Source organism: Aptenodytes patagonicus, chromosome 14 (assembly GCF_965638725.1).
Source record: "Aptenodytes patagonicus chromosome 14, bAptPat1.pri.cur, whole genome shotgun sequence".
Classification (NCBI taxonomy): domain Eukaryota; kingdom Metazoa; phylum Chordata; class Aves; order Sphenisciformes; family Spheniscidae; genus Aptenodytes; species Aptenodytes patagonicus.
Window position 1 is genome coordinate 13,718,327 of NC_134962.1, and position 19,585 is coordinate 13,737,911.

General features: G+C 43.9%; 1 protein-coding gene across 2 annotated transcripts in view; it reads left to right on the plus strand.

Annotated features, from left to right (window-relative positions):
- Positions 1-667: 667 nt before the first annotated feature.
- The window catches only part of ARHGAP40 (Rho GTPase activating protein 40), a 29,848-nt gene continuing 10,930 nt past the window's right edge, over positions 668-19,585 (plus strand). The window contains exons 1-5 of one of the 2 annotated variants that reach the window (XM_076352139.1): positions 668-1,006; positions 10,268-10,470; positions 14,972-15,189; positions 18,366-18,441; positions 19,050-19,201. In XM_076352139.1, coding sequence (XP_076208254.1) covers positions 729-1,006; positions 10,268-10,470; positions 14,972-15,189; positions 18,366-18,441; positions 19,050-19,201 — 927 coding nt within the window. In that variant the 5' untranslated portion in view covers positions 668-728. Of the gene's footprint in view, positions 1,007-4,621; positions 4,679-10,267; positions 10,471-14,971; positions 15,190-18,365; positions 18,442-19,049; positions 19,202-19,585 lie in introns of those variants that run through there. The other variant, XM_076352140.1, reaches the window with a different exon arrangement.

The window sequence follows — 19,585 nt, forward strand, 5'->3', positions numbered from 1 at the left end:
GAAAGTTTGAATAAATGACTTGTTTGTCCCTTTAACTTCAGGATTATGAATAGTAAATGTTAGAGGAAAGGGAAGTTACAGAAATGCTGTGAAAGGAGGTTTGGCGGAGAGAGTAACAAGGAAAGAACAAAACCTCTTAGGATGGCAGGGAGACAGAAATTTGATTGCTTTAACCCTTCGCTCGCTCATGTGTTGCTTGTTGATGAGTTTTTAAAGAAGGATCTGCATCTTGCAAAATATTCTCTGTGGGTGTTACGGGTTTATGCTGCTCTTTCAACACCAGTGTCTTACATACAGCTGGGATTTACTCACTGCTCAACTATGGCAGGAAATGCTGAATTTGCTTTTTTGATAAGCACTTGGGTTTTTTGCTGCCCGCCCCAAGTCCCCAGGCAAATACTTTGTGCTTTTCTTGATGTTTTCTTACTTCAGAGAAGTACAATTTTGAGGAGCAAATACACTGTTTGACTCCTCCTTCCCAGTGCTGCTTGTGGGAGTTACTTTATCACACAGCTGAGGCTTGAGTTAATGTTTAGCAAGCCTTAGCTTCAGCCCAGGCTTGGAAATAACTCCTTGCTGTTCTCTGGTTCTCCGAGGGCCGGATGCTGGCTGTGGGCTGTGTCCTTCAGCCCGCGTCCCAGGCGTGGGCGGCTTAGCCTCAGGCACTGCTGCCTTGAAGGCGCAGGTGGATTTACTGTGACTTCTGCTCGGTCCGCCCGGGCGGGTGAATGCGGGGAGGGAGGAGAAGATGCTCACGGACACCCAATCGGCACCTCGTGGGTGACGAGGAGCGGCTCTTCGTTATCAGCAGCGAGGCTTGGCAGCCGCTTCTCGACTCGACAGCGGAGGAGCACGGATGGACTGACCGCCGCTCTCCTCCCCATCTGGACATGGACAAGCGTGGCACACGCAGCTCCGGGGTCGCCAGAAGTGGGATCCCCAGGCCCTGGGTGGTGTTGGCGCCTGCCCGGCCAGCCAGCTGCGCTCGGCTCGGCAGCCTCGGCAGGTACAGAGCGCGGTCGCAGGGTACGGCTGTACAGGGTGATCACTGCTCTTCTTCCTCCCGAAGGCAGGGCATAGAGGTAGGGCAATACCTGGGGCAGGATAGGTGGAAACAAGGTAAATTTCCAGAGGCGAGCGGGCTATAATATGCTTTTTAAAACTGTGCTTTGACTGTCTTGAGCATGAAATGAAACCTTTTAAAACTCCCCCCCCTTTTTTTTTTTTTTTTTGGTATTAACTCTATAATTGGGATCAGTGCAGCGAGCTGTGGAAGTGGGACCTGGGGGGTGCGTGCATGGCTGGGAGGGCTAAAATGCAGACTGCGTGTTTCCTTGTGATTCAGTGGTAACGCTGCCCTGGCAGCTTGTGGGGTTTGAGGGCTGTTCAGTGATTTGTAGAACTGTATGAAGGTAAGAACTGTATATTTATAAATATTGCACAAAGCACACATACTAAAGGATACAACTGAAAATTGAACTACTTTGCTTGACAAACACTGTACTGTTTGTGTGCTTAAATGACATTAAATGACTTAAGACTTCATCTAACGTGTATTTGCATCAGCTTAGAAATTGCACTAAGTTTCAGAACATCTCCTTGCTGCAGTAGTTGAAACCCGTTGGTTTTGTGTGAGTCTGCTCACTGTGATTTTATTTCTAACCATTGCTCGCGTTTTCATGTTTCTGACTCCTCATTTTTCCTAGTCTGCTTTGACCTTGTGTGTAGAAGCAAGAAGGGAAATCTTTAAAAGGTCCCAGGCAAAATTTGAGATGTAAAAAAAAAAAAAATTAATAATAATCTTAGGGGGAATGACACAGGAATAATATGGTAAATTACTTTAAAATTACCCATGTGTAAGAGAACTAGGCCAGCACCTTGAGTATTGCAGGGTTTCTTCGATAAAAATCAAAATAATCAGTAACAGCTTATGAGTTTTGCCAGACAAGTTAGCTGAGTTCCAGTGTCTGTACTGGTGCCAGAACACCTCTGTGGTCAGGTCTGAAGAGGTGCTACAGCAGGAACCCCAGATTTGCTCACTAGCTTTGACCAAAACACTTAACTCCTAGCAAGTGGCAATTTGCATCTGTTCGTTGGGGACTCACCAGCAGGTGAAACGTGTCCCATATATATATGTGTAACTAAGCCTCTCTGCTAGGATCGACCTAAACCACGTCTATACAATAAGGCGATGATACGCCAACCATCCTGGTTTTCTAATTAATTGACATTAATGACTGTTTATTTTTGCAGCAGTAACTGTGGCATGCTCGTTGGTTCCCATTAAGTCACCTACCGGCTTACCCACCGGTGGTGGTGGTGGTGTGCCTTCAAAGCACCGCTGAGAAAAAGCCATTGCTGAGCCAGCTCTCCCTGCCTCGTGCTCCTCCTCTCGGTGTTGTAAAGCTTGTGGTACATGGGGTGGCTGGGGTCGGTGGCCCTGGGCTCGCAGGCGGCACTCCAGTTATTAGTTATAGAACGTTATAAATCTCAACCAAGGGGAGGCTTTTCATGGCAATGTAATAGCCAAGTACTTTGTCTTATGTGTAATAACTCTTACCTGAGAAATCCAAGCAAGGAGCTTACGACTGTCCTTCCTGTCTTCCTGCATCCCTAAACCTCTCACGTGTGCAGCATAGCTGGATTCCAGCACGTCTCTCAACCCCTCCTTACTTTGTGCTGGTCAGCAGGTTACTCCTGTGACCTCTTCAAAGTCTCCTGCCTGTTCCCATACATCTGAGCAACAACTTATAATTACTCATTCTCTGCTGTGATGTAGGTACAGCTGGTAGAATGGGCTACTAGAAGAAATAAGAATGAGTTCTATCATCCTGATTTACACTAAGTTCAACATTAAAGAAGTTGTAAGACAAATATTTAGTACGTGTGAATCTGCTTTTGTAAAAAGCCTTTGTGTCAATGAACGATCACACAAAAAATAAGTTCATAGCCTTTTTATAAAGGATTCAAACACACTAGCGGCCTTTCTTCTGAAAGCCATGTGGTCCCTCACCCCCTTTGTCCCTAAGCTGGGCAGCTGAGGTGTGTAGAGGTTGAGCATCTTGCCTAAAGTCACAGCGGTGATGGAAATAAAGTAAGGGTGTCTCGTCTGATGTAACGGTAGCGTGTTTTGAGGATGCGTTCAGTAACTGGGAGGTATTGACTCATTCTGGCCTCGGTAAGATCCCTGGCAGCGTGTGCTATAGGGCTGTGACAGCCGAGTCACTAAAGGGCAGTGAGTCTGTGCCAGCTGCGTTGTGGGAATCCTGTGCACAGGCTCTGCCTCGCGGCGGCCGGAGAGAGCCCAGGGCAGCTTCTGTACTGAGGACAGGGTAACGGGTAAGAACAAGTACGCGGGAGCTCCTGTCTGTAGCCAGTGCCACTGGTCTGTGGGTTCTGCAGCCCCGTGTTAACTGGTCTGTGGGTTTTGGCATCCTGGTGTCGTGCTGGTAGGTCGTAGATGGCAGACTGGGTCTTTGTGGCCGCTGGACGGACAAAGCTGCTTGTGTGTCTAGATGAACGTGGACTCAGTGGAGCGTGTGAAGATGGCAATAGGGATGAGAATGCCACCTTTTAATTAACGATTCACATATAATCATCCGGTAGATCAGGCTTATCAATTCACAATTGCATTGAAGATCACAGTACTCCTAAAGCTTTGTTTTGGCCAGGTACCCCTTTCTCGCAGCCGGATTTCCGTGTCAATGAAAGGCCTTTCCTGTTTGGCTTACTGTGCTAACACAGGGAAAGTGAACAACGGGCTTGTCTGCAGTGACCTTACAGTGAAACAAAAAAACGTACAGAGAGCATGGCGTATGTCTTCTGAGGCCAAAACAAGCTGTGGCATGATGGGGCAGACACCCAGCTAATAGACTAAACTAAACATGGCTTTGAATGTTTTTCATTTGTATCTGCATGGGTTTATCAATCCTGTGTTTGTTCTGCTCTGAGTTTTGGTCTGAGACGCCTCCAGGCAGATCTGTAATTACAGGCAAATTTCGCTATTCCTTAGCTTCCTTGTTTAGACCCTTACTAGACAGAGTGGAGACGAGTCTACTCCCGATGAGGGCCTGAGACACAGATGCTGAGATGGAGTTTCTTTGCCCTTAAATACTTTGACAGAAACACTTATTGTCAGGTAAGTTATAACCTATGCTTTATTTAAAACTCCCAGTGCTGTGGTGGAGGTAACCTCTGGAGTTCAGGTCCATGACAGAAAGCGATGGAGGTGCTAAGCTAAAGCAGCGTGTTATGGACAAACATCAGGATTCAAGTTTTTCACTCCACATAGCCCTGGCAAAGGATCGCTGTTTTGTCTTTCTGGTGTCACTAGGGATGCTAGGGCAGGAGTTGGGGAGAGCGTTGTTGTTGTCGGGGTGAGGGAAAGCTGGATCTGGTATGAAATACTCCACGCACGCAGAGCTACCCGGCACGTCCTCTTTAGCACTTGCAGAACAGGCTTCTTCAAAACAACCTTAAATGACGCTGCTCCCCAAGCTGCTTGCATAATGGAAGATCTTGATGAACTGATTGCTGTGTTACTGAAAACAAGCTGTAATCTTATTAGCAAATTGTAATAGTGACATCTGAGCTATTCTTGCTGGTGCTGTAGAGACAGACCTTCCAAGTGTGCCGTCCCACGGGTGCGAAGTCCGTGATAAAATGCCTTAATGCGAACGTAAGTGGTGGTTGGCAGCAGTGGTATATAAAATAGCCTGGGCTAGAGGCACCGTGACTTCTTGTAGGGGATGCTCTCGGTGAAACTGCTAGGTATATGAGCAAATCCCCTAGGGTCAGAGGTACGCAAAGACGAATGTCAGCAGTGGCAGCCTGCTTCTAAGATTGCTTTAGTTCTGCCTCTTTAGCTGCTTTGGTTTAGTTAAGCCAGGGAAAGTAAAGCATGGTAAGAGTATACTGGGTAAGTTACTGTTCATCGCTGCCACAGTAATTTGATAATTAATCTGTCTTTACTTTTACGGTCTGGTCCAAGGAATTTGAACCAGCCATGTGCTTTTCGTTTTCTCCTAAGAGTAAACTTCAGTATTGCTCTTTTGCGGCTTGTTGTGGGGAGGAGGAGGGAATTGGTAGTCTGTGGTGTTTGTACTTTGTGTACAAAATTTGGAGGATTCTAAGAGTAACAAAGCCAGGCTTTAAAGATTTGCAGTAAAGCTTGCTTTTGATTTAGACCCTTGGTAGAAAAGTTGTGGCGCTTGTGTCCACAAGGCATCTCCTGGATAAATTTGCTATCTGTGTTGGGAATGGAGTTTTGTGCAAGTTCTGTGTGTCTGAATAAAATAGCTGACTATGAATGTTTCATCTAAAATTCTGATAATAAGTAGATTGACTTCTTTCATCAAGGAGTTGTCCTTATATTAACATTGACATCTTTGAAAGACTGAGGTTTAAACTTCCAATAGTTTCAGTAAGCGAAATTGTATATATTTCATATAGATACAGCTATAGATGTGTGACTTACTGCTTCAGGATTTTCTCCAGCTTTTCAGATACTCCTATCTGTTGTTTCTGGATGCCTTTACCCTACTACATGATTTTAAACAAGAAAACCTATCACGTTATGAACTGTGGTGGGCTGATCTTGAGGTGATTCTTTCTCTTCAGAATTGCCTACCCAGTTCTTCACTTGGGTTTAAGCTGCTTGCTCCGGGTAGGAACTTGGAACCAAAGTGAAGAGGCGTTTTGTCCTGCATGGACTTTTTTGTTTGTTTCTTTTAATCTTGTGCTTTTGTACTCATCGATTGTTTTTGACCTTGAAGTAAATTGAAAGCCGGTAAGATGTGCGTGTGTTGTGACGCTAATGTATTTTTGTTCTCCGACTTAGTGTCTTTATCTGTCAAAATACTGCAACCAGTTGATAGAATAATTTCTCACTTTTTTTTTTTTCCTGTCAAAAGAGCTTGTGTTCCATGCTAGTGGTCTGAATTGCTATGGTGCTGTGACTGGGTGTGCTGCTCCTAACTTCCTCTTGAGGTTAATTCAAACTCCTTCCATCTGTTTCTTTGTTTCAGGTGTGCCTTTGTGCTTGCTCCAGATATTTGGAAATATCTTTAAAAACTAGGTGCTTGTGTGTGAAAGGGACTGCCTTGTATAGCTTAATTCTTCTGTTCTTGTTGCCTTTTTCTCATCTTAGTTTTTCTGGAAACAGTGTTAAAGGAATACCATTTTCTTGGCTTACACTTGTCACCTCCTGTTCTGTCTGAAATGCTTGAGAAGAAACCTCTTTATTTATTAATCTGCTAGAGAGGTATTTCAATGAGGGAAGGATGTTGAGCAAGCAGTGAAGTAGCCTAGGCAGCTACAGATCCTTTGAGAAGCGCTCTGACGGGAATGATTCAAGCCTGGAATGAACAAATGCATAGCAACAGTGTTTATTTTATTTTGATATTCAAAAGGGCCAAGAGTTGCATGAGTGTTTGCAATATATTTGCCGTGTGTTGACAGTATCTAGGAACAGTTCAAAAACTACTCTGAGACTTCATATTCCAGCCCAGGACCTGTGAGCCACCAACACTCAGTCAGCGCTATATAGGCATGCAAATCTTGCTCAGGGCTACCAGTGCTCCGTGCAGAGAGGATTTATGGAAGAAATAATAAGAAAATGAACCATATAAGGTCCATGCTAGTCTGATTTCTCATGTCTGCTGTTAATATTGTTAAGTCAGGGTTAGACTGAAGGTGTTAGGGGAGTCAGCTGAACGAATCTTGAGCCCCATTAAAACTGGCTCTGCTCTTAAACAAGAGGAGAAGGTTGCATTAGGATGGTCAGTCTTTCCACAGAGTCATTCCTTTATGGTTGTCCTTAACTAGATCTTTCTGCCAGTTTGCTTTTTGTTGGGTTAATTTTTAGAACTTTATAATCTTAAGCTTTTTGTTACGTTGACAGTGCAACTGAGTGAACTTGATTATTCCACCTACTCTTTGCCCAGCTGCAACTGAGCGACTAACATTTTAAGCCAACAATCTACACTTTCAATCTAAACTGTTGCTATGTTTATACATCACAGATTGCCCTCCGTTGACTTGGGAATGCAATGAGGAAGAACAATCTAAGTGCACTGAATCTAAAATTAACCTTCCACCTGGGTAGCTGGATTTGTAAAGCACTGTGCAGTGTGTTCAAGAAAAAAAGTATTTAGACCAGGTAGTAAAACATTTTCTAAATTTAAAGGCCTGACTTTGCTTTGTTGTTGTCCTGTGAGACGGGAACAACAGCGCTAGCTTAGGACTTGTAGAGCTGCGCTTTGGATCCTGCTACTGCTGTGTAGAGCAGCTATGTGGCATTAGCATCCTGCACCTTGGTGAAACAGTCCGTGAGGTTCTTGAGAAAAAAATCTGGGATGGCTTCTGGGCTGTTTGCACAAGTAGTTCAAATATGGCTCTCCTATAGTAGGCATATAGTGTGGTGGTGGAGCTTTTTGGCGCAAGCACTGCTAGATCATCTGTATTTCCAGCTGTGGAAGGAAGCAAAATAACTGTGGGTGGTACAGAAGCACAAGTCAGAGTGGGATAGGGGTACAGCAGTTTGCTGTTGTCTGGCGAAACTATATCCTTGCAGCAGTACTCTGTTGTCTTGATATGGACTGAAGGTGCTGGTAGATCAAAAATAGCTGCTGGCAAGGCTATAGCCTGAAACCTGGACTGTAAGGAAGTTGTGACCCTTCTCAGATGTGCACCAGGAATATGCCCTAATGCCTTAGATAAGTATTACTCCACTTGGTCATAGTATGTCCTGGACTAAAACTTGCATTCAGGATCTGGTGTCTGGGTAAGTCATGCAGAACATCTAAGTCAAGAGTCACCCTTTTGAAAGAGCCGAAGACTGTATTTACGTTGGCTTAAAATTTTGGGTTTTTTCCAGGCAGGCCTGTGGCAGGTATGGGGAAGGGATTGTCATAGCTATGTGTGACACAGGCTTGCCATAGAGCGCGTGTGCTGGGTGCAAGCTGCTGCTCGGGTCTAGGGTAGGTTCTGCTGGATCTGCAAACCTGGTTATAAGTGCTGTTTTGTTTCTGGGATGCTAGATTAGCTTGTTCTACACCAGGCTGAACATGACGGAAAGGTACATTTTAGAGCTGCTTTGATCTGTATAACCTAGGTCCCACAGTAGTATAGTGCCATAACTTAGGGCAAGAGTTGTGTGCCTGCTGAAGGCCTTTAGGAGAGCAATTAGGAGAGCTTGTAAGATGGTTCCTTAGCCTCTGTAGTGTTGTGCATTGGGAGACTGCTCTGTAGTGCAAGTTCGGCTGCCAGTGTTTCTGGCACTGATATGGCCAAAACCAAATCCCTCAAGATAACCTAAAATCCTCCTTCTAGTTCCATGTTGCAAGTGATGATTCCTATTGACTGGCGTGTAATAGAATTCTAGTGAGATATCATGGCAAGGTATTAAACAGTCTTTTTGATGCTAGCAAGGTGGCTTTGTTTAAATCTAACCCTCTTACGAGAAGGCTGTCAGCAAATGTGAGAAAATGGAGAGGAGTACTAAAGACAAAGAGTTAATGTGAGGGATGTGATGTAAATTTTTAACTCCTAATGGGTAAAGATGTAAGTAAAAAGTTGAAAGAGGAAATAATGATTTGGGATGATAGCTGTAGTAGAACTGAGAGAGATGGACATGAACTATGAAGGTTAAATAAATAAATAATTAAAAAAAAAAAATCTTAGATTGACTTTTTAAGTGCTGCAGCGGGCTATGAAGTGGCATCTCAACTGGAGGCCTGTTATTTGGATATCCAGGAGTAGGAAAGGCGGGGAAAAGATGGGGACGGGTACTAAACAAGTAGACCACCTCTGCCCTTGTCAGAGGTGGGCTGGGTGGCGTAATAGCTCTCTTCAATCTTTAACTTTTGTGTTCCTGTAAAACAAACAAAAACTTTCTTATTCTTCTTCTCAATGCCATTGCTGACTCCAGATGTCCCTGGAACAATGGTTATTGCTTTAGTTCTGACCTTTAGAAGAGAAGGGCTGCCTATGTGTATGTTAGAAAAAGGTATGAGCATAATATGCATGCACACGTGTAAATCTAAGTGCAGAATATCCTACAACATATGCCTCTTAGTTGTTAGATCTTCAGATTTAGTCCTTTATGACTTGAAATGCTTCTTATAACAGAAACAAGTTAGTGCCAGAACTGCTAATAATGGCTTTCTGGAGTGAAAGGAACTAAAACTTTACAGATATTTTGCCATCTATAACTTTCTAAGTCGTTCTAGAGTTAGGAGGCTAAATTGCATTTGGTGGTTGTTTTATTGTCATGGTTTTCAAGGCACAAGACTTGATTTGCTTTTTTTTGTTGTGAAACTAGAAAGCAATTCCGATCTGTGTTGGTGGTAGTGGCCGTTCACAGGTGTTTTTCAAACCATCCAGAATTAGCGTAGTGTGCAGTCTCTTTAATTTTGTATTCATAAGTTGAACCATTGAGGTGTTTTCATAAGTAGGTTCCACTTACGCCTTTTTTTTTAGTCTTTGAAAAAGATATACAGCAGGATTTAAATGGCTTGCAACCCTTTGAAGTGAATTAAAATTCATTTTAGGAGAGACTTTACTTTATAAACTGACGAGAACCTCACAACTTTCTGCAGAGAGGTTGAAAGCTGTACAAGGCCAGTCTGGGGCTTTGGCCGCCCATGAATTAATCAACAGGGTGGTAAGAAAATTCTGTATGTTTGGGTTTCCCAGGACACTTGTGCTGCTTTACAGCTGAAAAATCCAGTCTGGGCAGGAAAAGAGGGCCTCAAACATCTGAGTTGTTTATTGCATGAGCTGAAGTGCAGGAGATGGAGCAGTGCCAGTTTTTGCATATGGACGACAAGCCTACTGGGTTCAGTCTGCTGTGGCTGGGAGTTGTCGGACTTGCTGTGTGTGCCAGATAACCAGAGCACACGTGCACCAAGCTTGAAACATCTTGGTTGTCTGTGAATGCAGAGGGTATCTGTGCAAGTTTGCAGGGGAATCTTGGAAGCAAGTGTGGGAGTGGTAGGTGGTGTCTCAGAGGTCACTGGAAGGACAGCATTGGAAAACCTGTGTTGATACTGTCCTCTCACATGTTTGGACAGCAGTTTTTCCCCTTCTCTAGCGGATTTGATCCCAACCTTATCTGTTATTGCTAAACACTAACCAAAGGAAGTCTAGCACTTACCTCTGTTTGGCTTTTATTGCAGTCATTAATCAATGAAGACCACTGTATTGTGAATGCCATATCTGAATACGCGTAGCTTAATCTCTCTCTCCTTATCTCTTCCTTTCTCAGTACCAGAAATTGCCCTTGCAAAATGAGCCAGCTTCCTCCGAAGAGTCCTTTGGCATCCCCGGTGTCAGAGGGCACGAATTCCACGGTAGAGTCTTTGGACAACTTGTCAATGGACAGTTTTTGGCTGGAAGTAGAGAACATTAAACAGAGCGCTGAAGCTGAGCAAGAGGAATGCAGCCTTGCAGATGTCAAAACACAAGAGGGTAGGTTGCCAAAAATGTCGGGAGTGAGGGGAGGAAGATGAACATCTGAGAAAACTTGCTTATGCACCTGAATGATTTAGAAGCATGTTGGAATATGGTCAGAATATTACCGGTCAAATCGGAGAGATATATATTTTTTTTTTTTCATTGGGTGGTGAATAATGCCCTGCAGAAGGGGAGTGCTGGCCTGGCCTGGTTTCAGCTTCTGAAACAAAGCTGACTAAAGCTCAGTCAGGAGTACGTTCAGGGCTCCAGATTCTTTCAAACAGCCCCCACTAAGTGTAGGGGCTCTCGCTCCCCATGCAGGTGGCTGTACGGTAAACACGCTGTGATAGCTGACGGTGTTTTGGAAGGCTTGTTTCTGTATGTGGTTCTGAGACTTCATCATAGTGGCTTTTATGAGAGCTGCTTTTGTGGAAAGCAAACTTTTCCCCTTCTGATTCACTGTTCAAGAAACCATAATAATCATCCAGAATGAGTCCATCCACACAAGGTTTTTCTTATATACCTCCTTTTTTTTTTTTCTCTTTCTTTGAAGACTGCTTCATATGCATGGGGTGTTTCTAATGGGCTTTCGGTAGTGCTGATGTTATCCAGTATTTGGAATAACTGGAACCTGGACCGATTGCCTTTTGACATGGGAGGTACAACGTCCTGGGGTGTGCTGGAGGGATGATAAACTGTGATAAGCGCCCAGCGATCCCGCAGACCGGGATCACACGTTTTCCAGGTCCATTTTGAGGAATGTGATTTAGTTGGCTGTACATCCTCTTGAATGGTGGGGTTTTTGCAGCCTGTACAGCCTACAGCTGTTGTGCTGGCCTGATATTGAGAAGGATCCAGGTATGTAATGGGGAAATGTTTGAGTGAAAGTCCCAGTGTGCTGCCGTGCTTGGGAAGGGTAAATAGCTATCCTGGGTGCATAGAGCGGGCTCTGGAGAGCGGGGTGGGCAGATCATAATCCGTGTCTGCCATAGTAGGCAAGACACGGTAAACATTAAGGTCTGCTGTTAGAGTCTCTGCATAAAGGATGTAAGTTTGTTTTTTAGAACTGGAAGAGATGCAAAAGTGACTCAGAAAATAAGTGCACCAGGAAGGAGACTCTGGAAAAGAGGCCATGCCATGAGATGAAAGGCTGTCTGGGATATCCGAAACACTGATATGCTAGAGGCAATTTGATTACTGTGTGTAAGCAGGGACACAAGGAAAAGTGTCTTTTAATGCTATGTATTAATCTAGCAGGCAAGAGCTGACTGTTTAATTGGCCACTGAAACCAGACAGACTTGAAATAATGCTCTGAGTGGCGAAGCCTTCTCGGCTGGGGAAGGAGGTGCGGCACGCTCAGCCTCCTGGTGCCTTCTGTGAAGGAGTTTAGTCAAATAAGTGTTGTGCTGGAAGCATAAGTAGAGAGGGGAAACTTCAGATGGTGCGGATAAAAGAAGCTGGACTTGGCTGGTGCCTTTTGGCTTTCATGTCTCTGCAGTTTATGGCTGGAGCACCGCGAGGTGGTAATGCAGCACAGAGGCCTCAGGGCTCCTCGGAGCCGAAGGCACCATCGCTCTTTGCATAAAGCCCGAGAAGCTGCGCTTGGGCTAACAGCTCTGTCTGGAGACGACGTGGCTCAACCTGGCAAATAGCTGATTGTAATCGCAGTGCAGGGACGGCGTGGAGGCTACGTGTAGATAAGGCACTGCAAAAACACTGACCCAGTTGGAGGACGCTGGTCTCCTGTGCAAGCCCTGGGTAAGGGGTGGCGTAATGGGAAGCTGCTTGTGACCTGGTGTTAGTGGGAGGCCAGCGTGTAACTTTGCAGAGGAACTGGGTCAGCAGAAAGGCGCTGATGATACTTGTGACCTCACTAACAGTTGAAGGGGGCCAGAAAGTAGGTTTTCCCTGAAATATGAGCAGCAATGTCCTTTCCTTGCTGTCTGCTGTTTATCCAGCTCTCTCCAAGGTCTGACTCTACAGCAGACTGATAACGCATGCATTCTGTGCGGTAGTGCCACTGAAATATCTGCTAGCACCCTTATAGCGTGTAATCATGTCTGAGAAGCGTCTGCAAAGAGTGATTCTTCTCTGCCTTCAAAAACTATGTAGGAAGTTGTGCTTAATGTTTAGTCTGAAATTGTAGGATGCTTAGCTGTCCTTTAGCTTTTTTGAAACTAAATGCTTTATTATGAATGCTATTTTTGTCTAGCTTACGTTTCAAGTAAGGTTTTGGAACTGGTGTTCTTTAGTTTTGCAATTTATTCCTAATTGTGTCCTCCTGAAATGCTGCTTGTCTGGAACTCACAAGGCAAATCTTAGCAGCTCTCCAGGCTTAAACCTGCAGCTCGGCTTCTGTGGACCTCTCAGTTCTGACCTGTTTCTCTCTGATATCCCACTTCTCCCCATAAATAACCTATTTTGCTGGTTTCCTTTTGCGTTACTGGCAAACATAACTGGGCCAAAAATATTAAATAGAGGAATTAAAATCTGGTGTTTTGGCATCAGATGGGGCAGTAGGCTCACACGGATGTCCGATTTAGGGCCTGCTGTTTAGTATTGTGTACTAGATTAGTTTCCTGTTATGACTGGAATTGGGTATTTTCAAAATTTGCAAGCAATACGCTTAACTTCCTTTAGTTCCCAAAGACAAAATAAACCAGAAGCCTTCTGCGCACTGTGCTGCTGTGAAACCATGGATGTAGGACAAATAGCTGTGCAGTGAGGAGTCATGAACGGGACCACGAGTGCGCGAGCAGCTGTAACCAAGCGAGCAGTACCAGGGGATGCTCTTATCTGTTAGCTTCTGTAGAACCAGACGTGGGAAATGACCAAAACTTAAGACCACGTAGGAAAGCTGTCCAGTGTGCTAGAAGATTTGTTAAAGGAAATACTTGACTTCAAGTCCAGCTCTATTTATTGTGGTGTGATGCTGAAAAAAGTTCCATTTCATTACAGCGCCTAAGAACACGAAGAGCATGCTCTGAAGGCTGAAGAGAGTTTTAATGGAATCACAATATGTTTTTGCAAGTTGCATGAACACAGACGTTTCCCCAGAAAAATTAAATTATTTAATCTCTCAAGAAGAGCCGCATGGCTTTTTTATTATTGATGCAGCAATAATAAAACTTTGCCTGAGCAGCTGTGACAACTGAGGACATAGCAGTTTGCATAGGAAAGGAGGAGCGGGAACGAACTGTTCCGTTTCAGTCAGCTCAGTTGTGATTTTTCTTTTTCCTAGTATAACCTTTGGTAGAGCTATGCTGGAGCTGCCTGCAGTAAATGAATGTGGTACGTAGAATTGAAAAGATAAAGGCTTTGTGGTGTTCACTGTATTAAAGTTGAAGCCGCCTGCTAAATTGCTTCTTTTATCCTTGGATTTCAAGTAGCTGCCTTGCTCAGGGCACTTTCTCACTTGCACAAAGGGTGCATCCCATAAGGAAAAAATTGTCTTCTGTGTTTGCAGTGCAAATTTAGATACATTGAAGAATGAAGTGGAATTGAGATTGTTTGAGTAATGCTGCTGTACTGTCTCCAGGCTTCTCGCACTTCGTTCTGGAACGGGAACGGTCTTTAATTTTAGTGGTGTTTTGAACAGGCACAGACATAAAGCGAATGCACGGAGTAAGAATAATTTTTTTGCTTTTGTCGAATGACTGTATGGATACCAATCCACTTAAAAAGGTAAAGAATAGGGATGGCACATGCAAATAGTTCTGCAAGTATATTAAATAAAATACATTTGAATCTACCAGATCAGTGTCTGGATATCTAAACAAAAAAAAGTTGTTGATACATAGGCATGCAGATAGATAAATAAAAATTAAAAGAAATAGCCAAATAATTGGGAAACGTATAAAAGCCACATGTGCAGTGTTGTATGTTGTGGCTTCCCACAGATCTTTTGTCCCTTCTCAAAGATGTCGGAGGATCAGGTGCGCTGCAGAGGGAGGCAGTGCCATTCATTCTGGGTTTGCTGTGCGCTATTGCCTGCTGCCACAGCTCCCCTTTGCACAGGCAGTCCATGTAAAGGCAGATTTAAGCAAGTGCCTCTGACTTTCCTCCCATGTCCTGTGAAAGCGCCCACTGGGTTCAGTTCCTGTTGCAATCTTTGTGCTAAATACCGTGCAGAGTCACCCTTGTGCCCACCTTCTGCCCAGCTTCTGAGGGAGCCTAGGTTCCTGGCAATATCCGTGCCTCCGTAGTTTTTTGTTCTCTTTTTCTTCACCTGGGGCGAAGAGAAAGGAGTATGTGGGCAGTTGTAGCTGCCTAAAGTGCTGTCTCTCCTCTGATTTCACCCTGATACCCAGATGGGTACCTGGGAATAGGGCTAAGATTTTGAGAATAGCCGTGGCTTCCTAAAAAAGATGCGGCTCCCTTTCAGTGATGTCCCGTTGCAGCCCCAGAAAGGGGGCGGCTCAGGCTTCTGGTTTTCTGCCTCTGAAGTGTTTCAAGCACTCAAATTGCTGTTATCCTTTCTCTTCTCGCTCGCCCTTCTCATCCCTTGCCTCGCAGAGGGAGAAGCTGAAGCCGAGTGGCTCCAGGACGCGGGTCTGTCCGACCTCCTCGGGGACCGCGCCTCAGGAAACGACAACGTGCTGCTCTCCACCCTGACCAAGACCCAGGCTGCTGCTGTGCAGCGGCGGTTGGATACCTACTCCCGGTCTCGGAGGAGGAAGAACAAGCATCCTGTGCGTGATGTCCGAGACATTTTTGGAGTGGTCAACTCTGAGGTACGTTGATTTAGTGGGATCTTCTGAAAGACTGTTGCGTTGTGGTAGCTGACTGGCTTTCTGGGTCTAGGGCTACTTTCATTTCCAAATAGATGACTTCATCTTTTGAGCTGAAATGAAGCTGAGATTGTAGAAATTCTGCATCCAGGTTGCAGCGTTGAGAAGTTGCTACAAAACCTGCAGATCCATAAGCTTCCTAGAGACTGTTGGAAGACCTCTGTATAGTGCCTACAGCACTGCAGCCTCGTGGAGCACTGGTATCGTTTGGAGCCCTCTTGTGTCGTCTTTATTCTTGTGACATGTTAAATCATTACTAACCAAAAAAAGAGAGAGCACTTCATAAGTTCCGTTCTGATAAGCTGATCTTGTACAGCTGGTAATTCTAGAAAAAGAATAGCCACTGCCTTTTTTTTTTGCTAGAGAATACACGACCATTAACTTTTCAGCTGCTTTCCTGCTGTGCTGCTCCTCTTTTGGTTGTGACCACAAGGTAGAGTATCCTTATTTTTTCTAGGGGCTGCTGGGAAGTATCCCAATCAGGGCTCCTTGTGACTTTCTCTACTTGGTCAAGTGTCTAGTCGGAAGGTATTGAGCTTAGCCAAGATCTACCTTTTTCAGTAGCATGGGACCCTTGCTGCTAGCAGAACTGAATACTCCTTTTCCTCAGCCTGAGCATCTTTGAAACAACTTTTACTATAATGAGATGAATTATACCCAAATGATCCCTTGAATGCCTTAAGGGAATGACACTACCAGTCTGCAACATCACTGGAAACTGCTGTGGTTGTGTTCTTTGTAACTGCCCAGCGCTGAGGTGCAGATTTCTTCCTTACTGTGAATTGCACTGAAACAGAGTCATGGTTGATTTGCTTTTGTAGAGCATTGTTTGCACAAATGGGTGACAAAAAGATGACATTTCTGAAAGCAATAATGCTGCGAGCTTGTCTTAAGTGCCTCAACTGAAACTCATCAAGTTTTTAAACTTGAAGATTAAACACAAACCTGTTATATATCTTAAAATAATTTTACTTTCTACTGCATAGGAATGGAGATTTTTAAGCTCTTAATCTTATGTGTCCACTCACTAGGCCACTAATATTTGTATTTGATAATTTGCATTTGATAAGCAACTGAAATCAAATCTGATGTTTTAAAGTGGCATTTTGGTATAATGAAGGCATGTACAAAGATGCTAAAGCTGCCTGTTTAAATTGCCATAATTTAATTGGAAGTGAAACATTTTCCTCACTTCTTATTTTGGGCAAGATCACTGGACTCTTTTCCAATAGCTCTACTGGAATTATTCATACTTCCTTTGGCTTTATTTTTTTTTAAAGCTTTGCAGTTGCCTCTGAGATCCACAGTTTCAGTGGAGGCCACTGAAAGTTGTTTTTTTCCCCCTCTTTTTTTAGTGAAAGTAAGAAAATGTATTTTAAATTAGTCCATTTGACTGTTTGTTCCTTCTTTGCTGAGTGGCCTTGAGCTTAACCTCTGTATTCCTTATGCGTCTTTTACAGTGTACACAAGGGGTGGTGTTTGCCCTCTTTATTTCATGGGAAGTGACTGACGCTCAGCTTAGGCAAATGGAAAGAGATTTCTATGTAAAATGGTAAACTTCTGAGATGTTAGTGCCTACATCCAGTGTCATAACCTGAGCGGAAGAAGTCCTTTACCTTTGAGTAATTCCTGGAGCAATCCCAGAGGGAAGCAGGCTTTTTCGTTAATTTTCCATACTGATTTGCTGTGTCGTCCCAGTTCCAAGCACAATTTTGGGGCTGAAGGACATATTCAGGAACCACATGCCAAAACTGGCCTGGTGTTGCTATAACACTTTTTCGAGACATGTAGCAAAACATGATAAATCCCTTATCACACAAAAGGATATTTGAAATCTCCACTTCGTAAGCAAGGAAACAGAAATACAGAAGGGTTAAGGTTTTTTTTTTCCCCACAGTCCTAGAATTGAACCCAGATCCAGTATCTGTGCCCCTACTGCTCAGTCAGGTTTTGGGTGCTTCCCACTACTGGCTGCTCTCTCGGTACACTGGGAGCAGAACGTTTGAATGGGCTCTACCTATGGAAAAGCCGTGTTCAGCAAATCGAGCTTAAAGCTAATTCAGTTCAGCTGTGACCTGAGTGGAGGCAGTTCAGCCTGTGAGAGTGCAGGCAGTGACGCATCAAAGTAATTTGGATTTTTATTTCCGTCGGTGTTTCAAGATGGATTTGCAGTTCACCTCCTGTCCACCTCTGTCGTGAGCTACTCTCAGGCATCAAAGCTGCTGGCACTTCTGTCAGAACCTTTCTACATACTTCCCCTGTATTACTGTTCGGTGTGGCCTGTTTGCACAGCAGCTGGATCTGAAGGTGCTCTGGCATTATTCAGTGTATGATGTGTGATTAAGCCAGTTGCTAAATGAATTGGTTCTGCTTTCATGGCAGGCTCATCCGTTGTGCGCCTGCTCTAAAGATGTAGTACGTTCTGTGCAGATGAACTGTTTTGTCCATTTGCAATGATTTTGCACAGGTTCCTCTTAACTTTCAGTCCTCAGTCCACAGCTCCATGTCATAAGCATGTTCTCGGAAAGTTGCTAACTTTTGGTAATAGAATAAGCTTTCCTATATTCTAACTAGTTCTAGCAAAAGTAAGGTTTTTATTAACAGAATTGCCTGCCAAGTGCCTCCTTATATTTTTAAAGATTCACTTCTCTCTCTAGACATGAAGAGGTAGGTTCCTATGAAGCCCGTGAAGGGAATCTTTGAGGTGCTGATGTCTACTTAGTGTGTTCTTTCTCGTGAAAGGTCTTGCGGTCACAGGCAATGGGTAGATCCCATGCAGCTTGGTTGGTCCACTGTTTGTTAGCCCCTCAATGCATGAACTAAAAGGGGGAAATTGGCTGCTGATTGTGAGAGAGGAAGAATTGGCTTAATGATGTGCAAATTTATCACACGTACTGTCTATGAGATAGTCATCTGTTTTCCACCTGCCTGCCAAATCCTCTAATTATGATTCTTAATTTCAGAGTAGTCTTGTAGCCCTGAGCTTGAGCAGCATTATCTTAGACTAGCCAACAATGCCAGGTGTGTTTTGTTGGGTTTTTTTTTCCCCTGCCAAAACTGGATTGTCTTATAATAACTTCTGTTTTGTGTAGGTAAACACGTTCTGGTTTGTTTTTCAGGAGACAGCAGCTGAGAAAGAGGAGTCCAGCCCAGATCCCTTGTGGCACAAACTACGGACTTCAAATGTACAGAGAAGTAAGAAGGAAGTTTTTAAATGTAGACTAGGATTGGAAGGGGAGTAGGATCTGAAGTAGGGCTGGAACTGGAAGGGAAATTATACTAATCTGGGCTCTGAAACATTGGCCTTGTCTGTGCTTTTTTTTTTTTTTTTTTTTTTTTTTTTTAAATAAATGGTTATCCACAGTTGTGGATTTAGTAAATTTTTCCAGGCTCTAGTGTTGTTAGGAATTGCCGCTCAAACTGATAACTGTAACTCTTCCAGAAAGCAATTAGAAGATGCAAATAAAATCACTCTAGCAAAGGTCATATGGTGAAATCCTATAAATGCCATACGCAATTTTGTAGAGAAGTTAGCCATAGGTATGTCATTTAATTTAAGGCCGTGCTCATGTCTTACCAGTGATCTGGTGATTGTAGCTGTAATGTTGTGGCTTTAAGCTAATCTTACCCTACTGATCAGTCTCAGGACTGTGCTATGACAACGCTCTTTTCAAATGTTAATACAGTTTTTTATTAAAAAGTGGTGGTTCCCAAACCTGTCTCAAACTGCTCTTTTAGCACGCTTGTTTTCTAAACTTCATCCTTTTGGCTTTCTGAAATTCAGAACATTTTCTCCTCTGTAGCAGAAACCCAGGATTACTCCTGCACGGTTCGAAACCCTGGAAAAGAGGAGATGTTCAACATGGATGTTGCCTACTCGGAGCAAGCGGCTGTCCTGCTCAAGGGATCGTTCCTGTCTGAATCTAGGAGGTTAAAGGATGGAAACGCTCTAACTGTAAGCACTGAAGGAATTTTTCCTATTAGAATTTATTAGCTCCCTTCTTGTGTAGAGGGGTACAAGACATTTGATTCAACTGTATGATCAGCTCTTGGAAATGTCCTCTATGGATAATGTTGGAACAGGTCTACAGCAGGTCAAAAATACATTACCTGTATTTTTGGACAGGTAATGCAGTTATCCTTGCGGCGTTGGGCGAGGATAACAGTTGTGTAGTGAAGGGTCAAAAGAAGTAGTACTTGTGTGTGAAACTAGCTATTTTGATTTGAGTCTGGGTCGTTTCCACTGAAAAGAGGAGAATAACAAGACTTTCTTACTTGTAATGCTAACAGTTTTCTTCCTTGCAAATGTACTGGACTGCTTCCAAAGTTCAGGTAGATT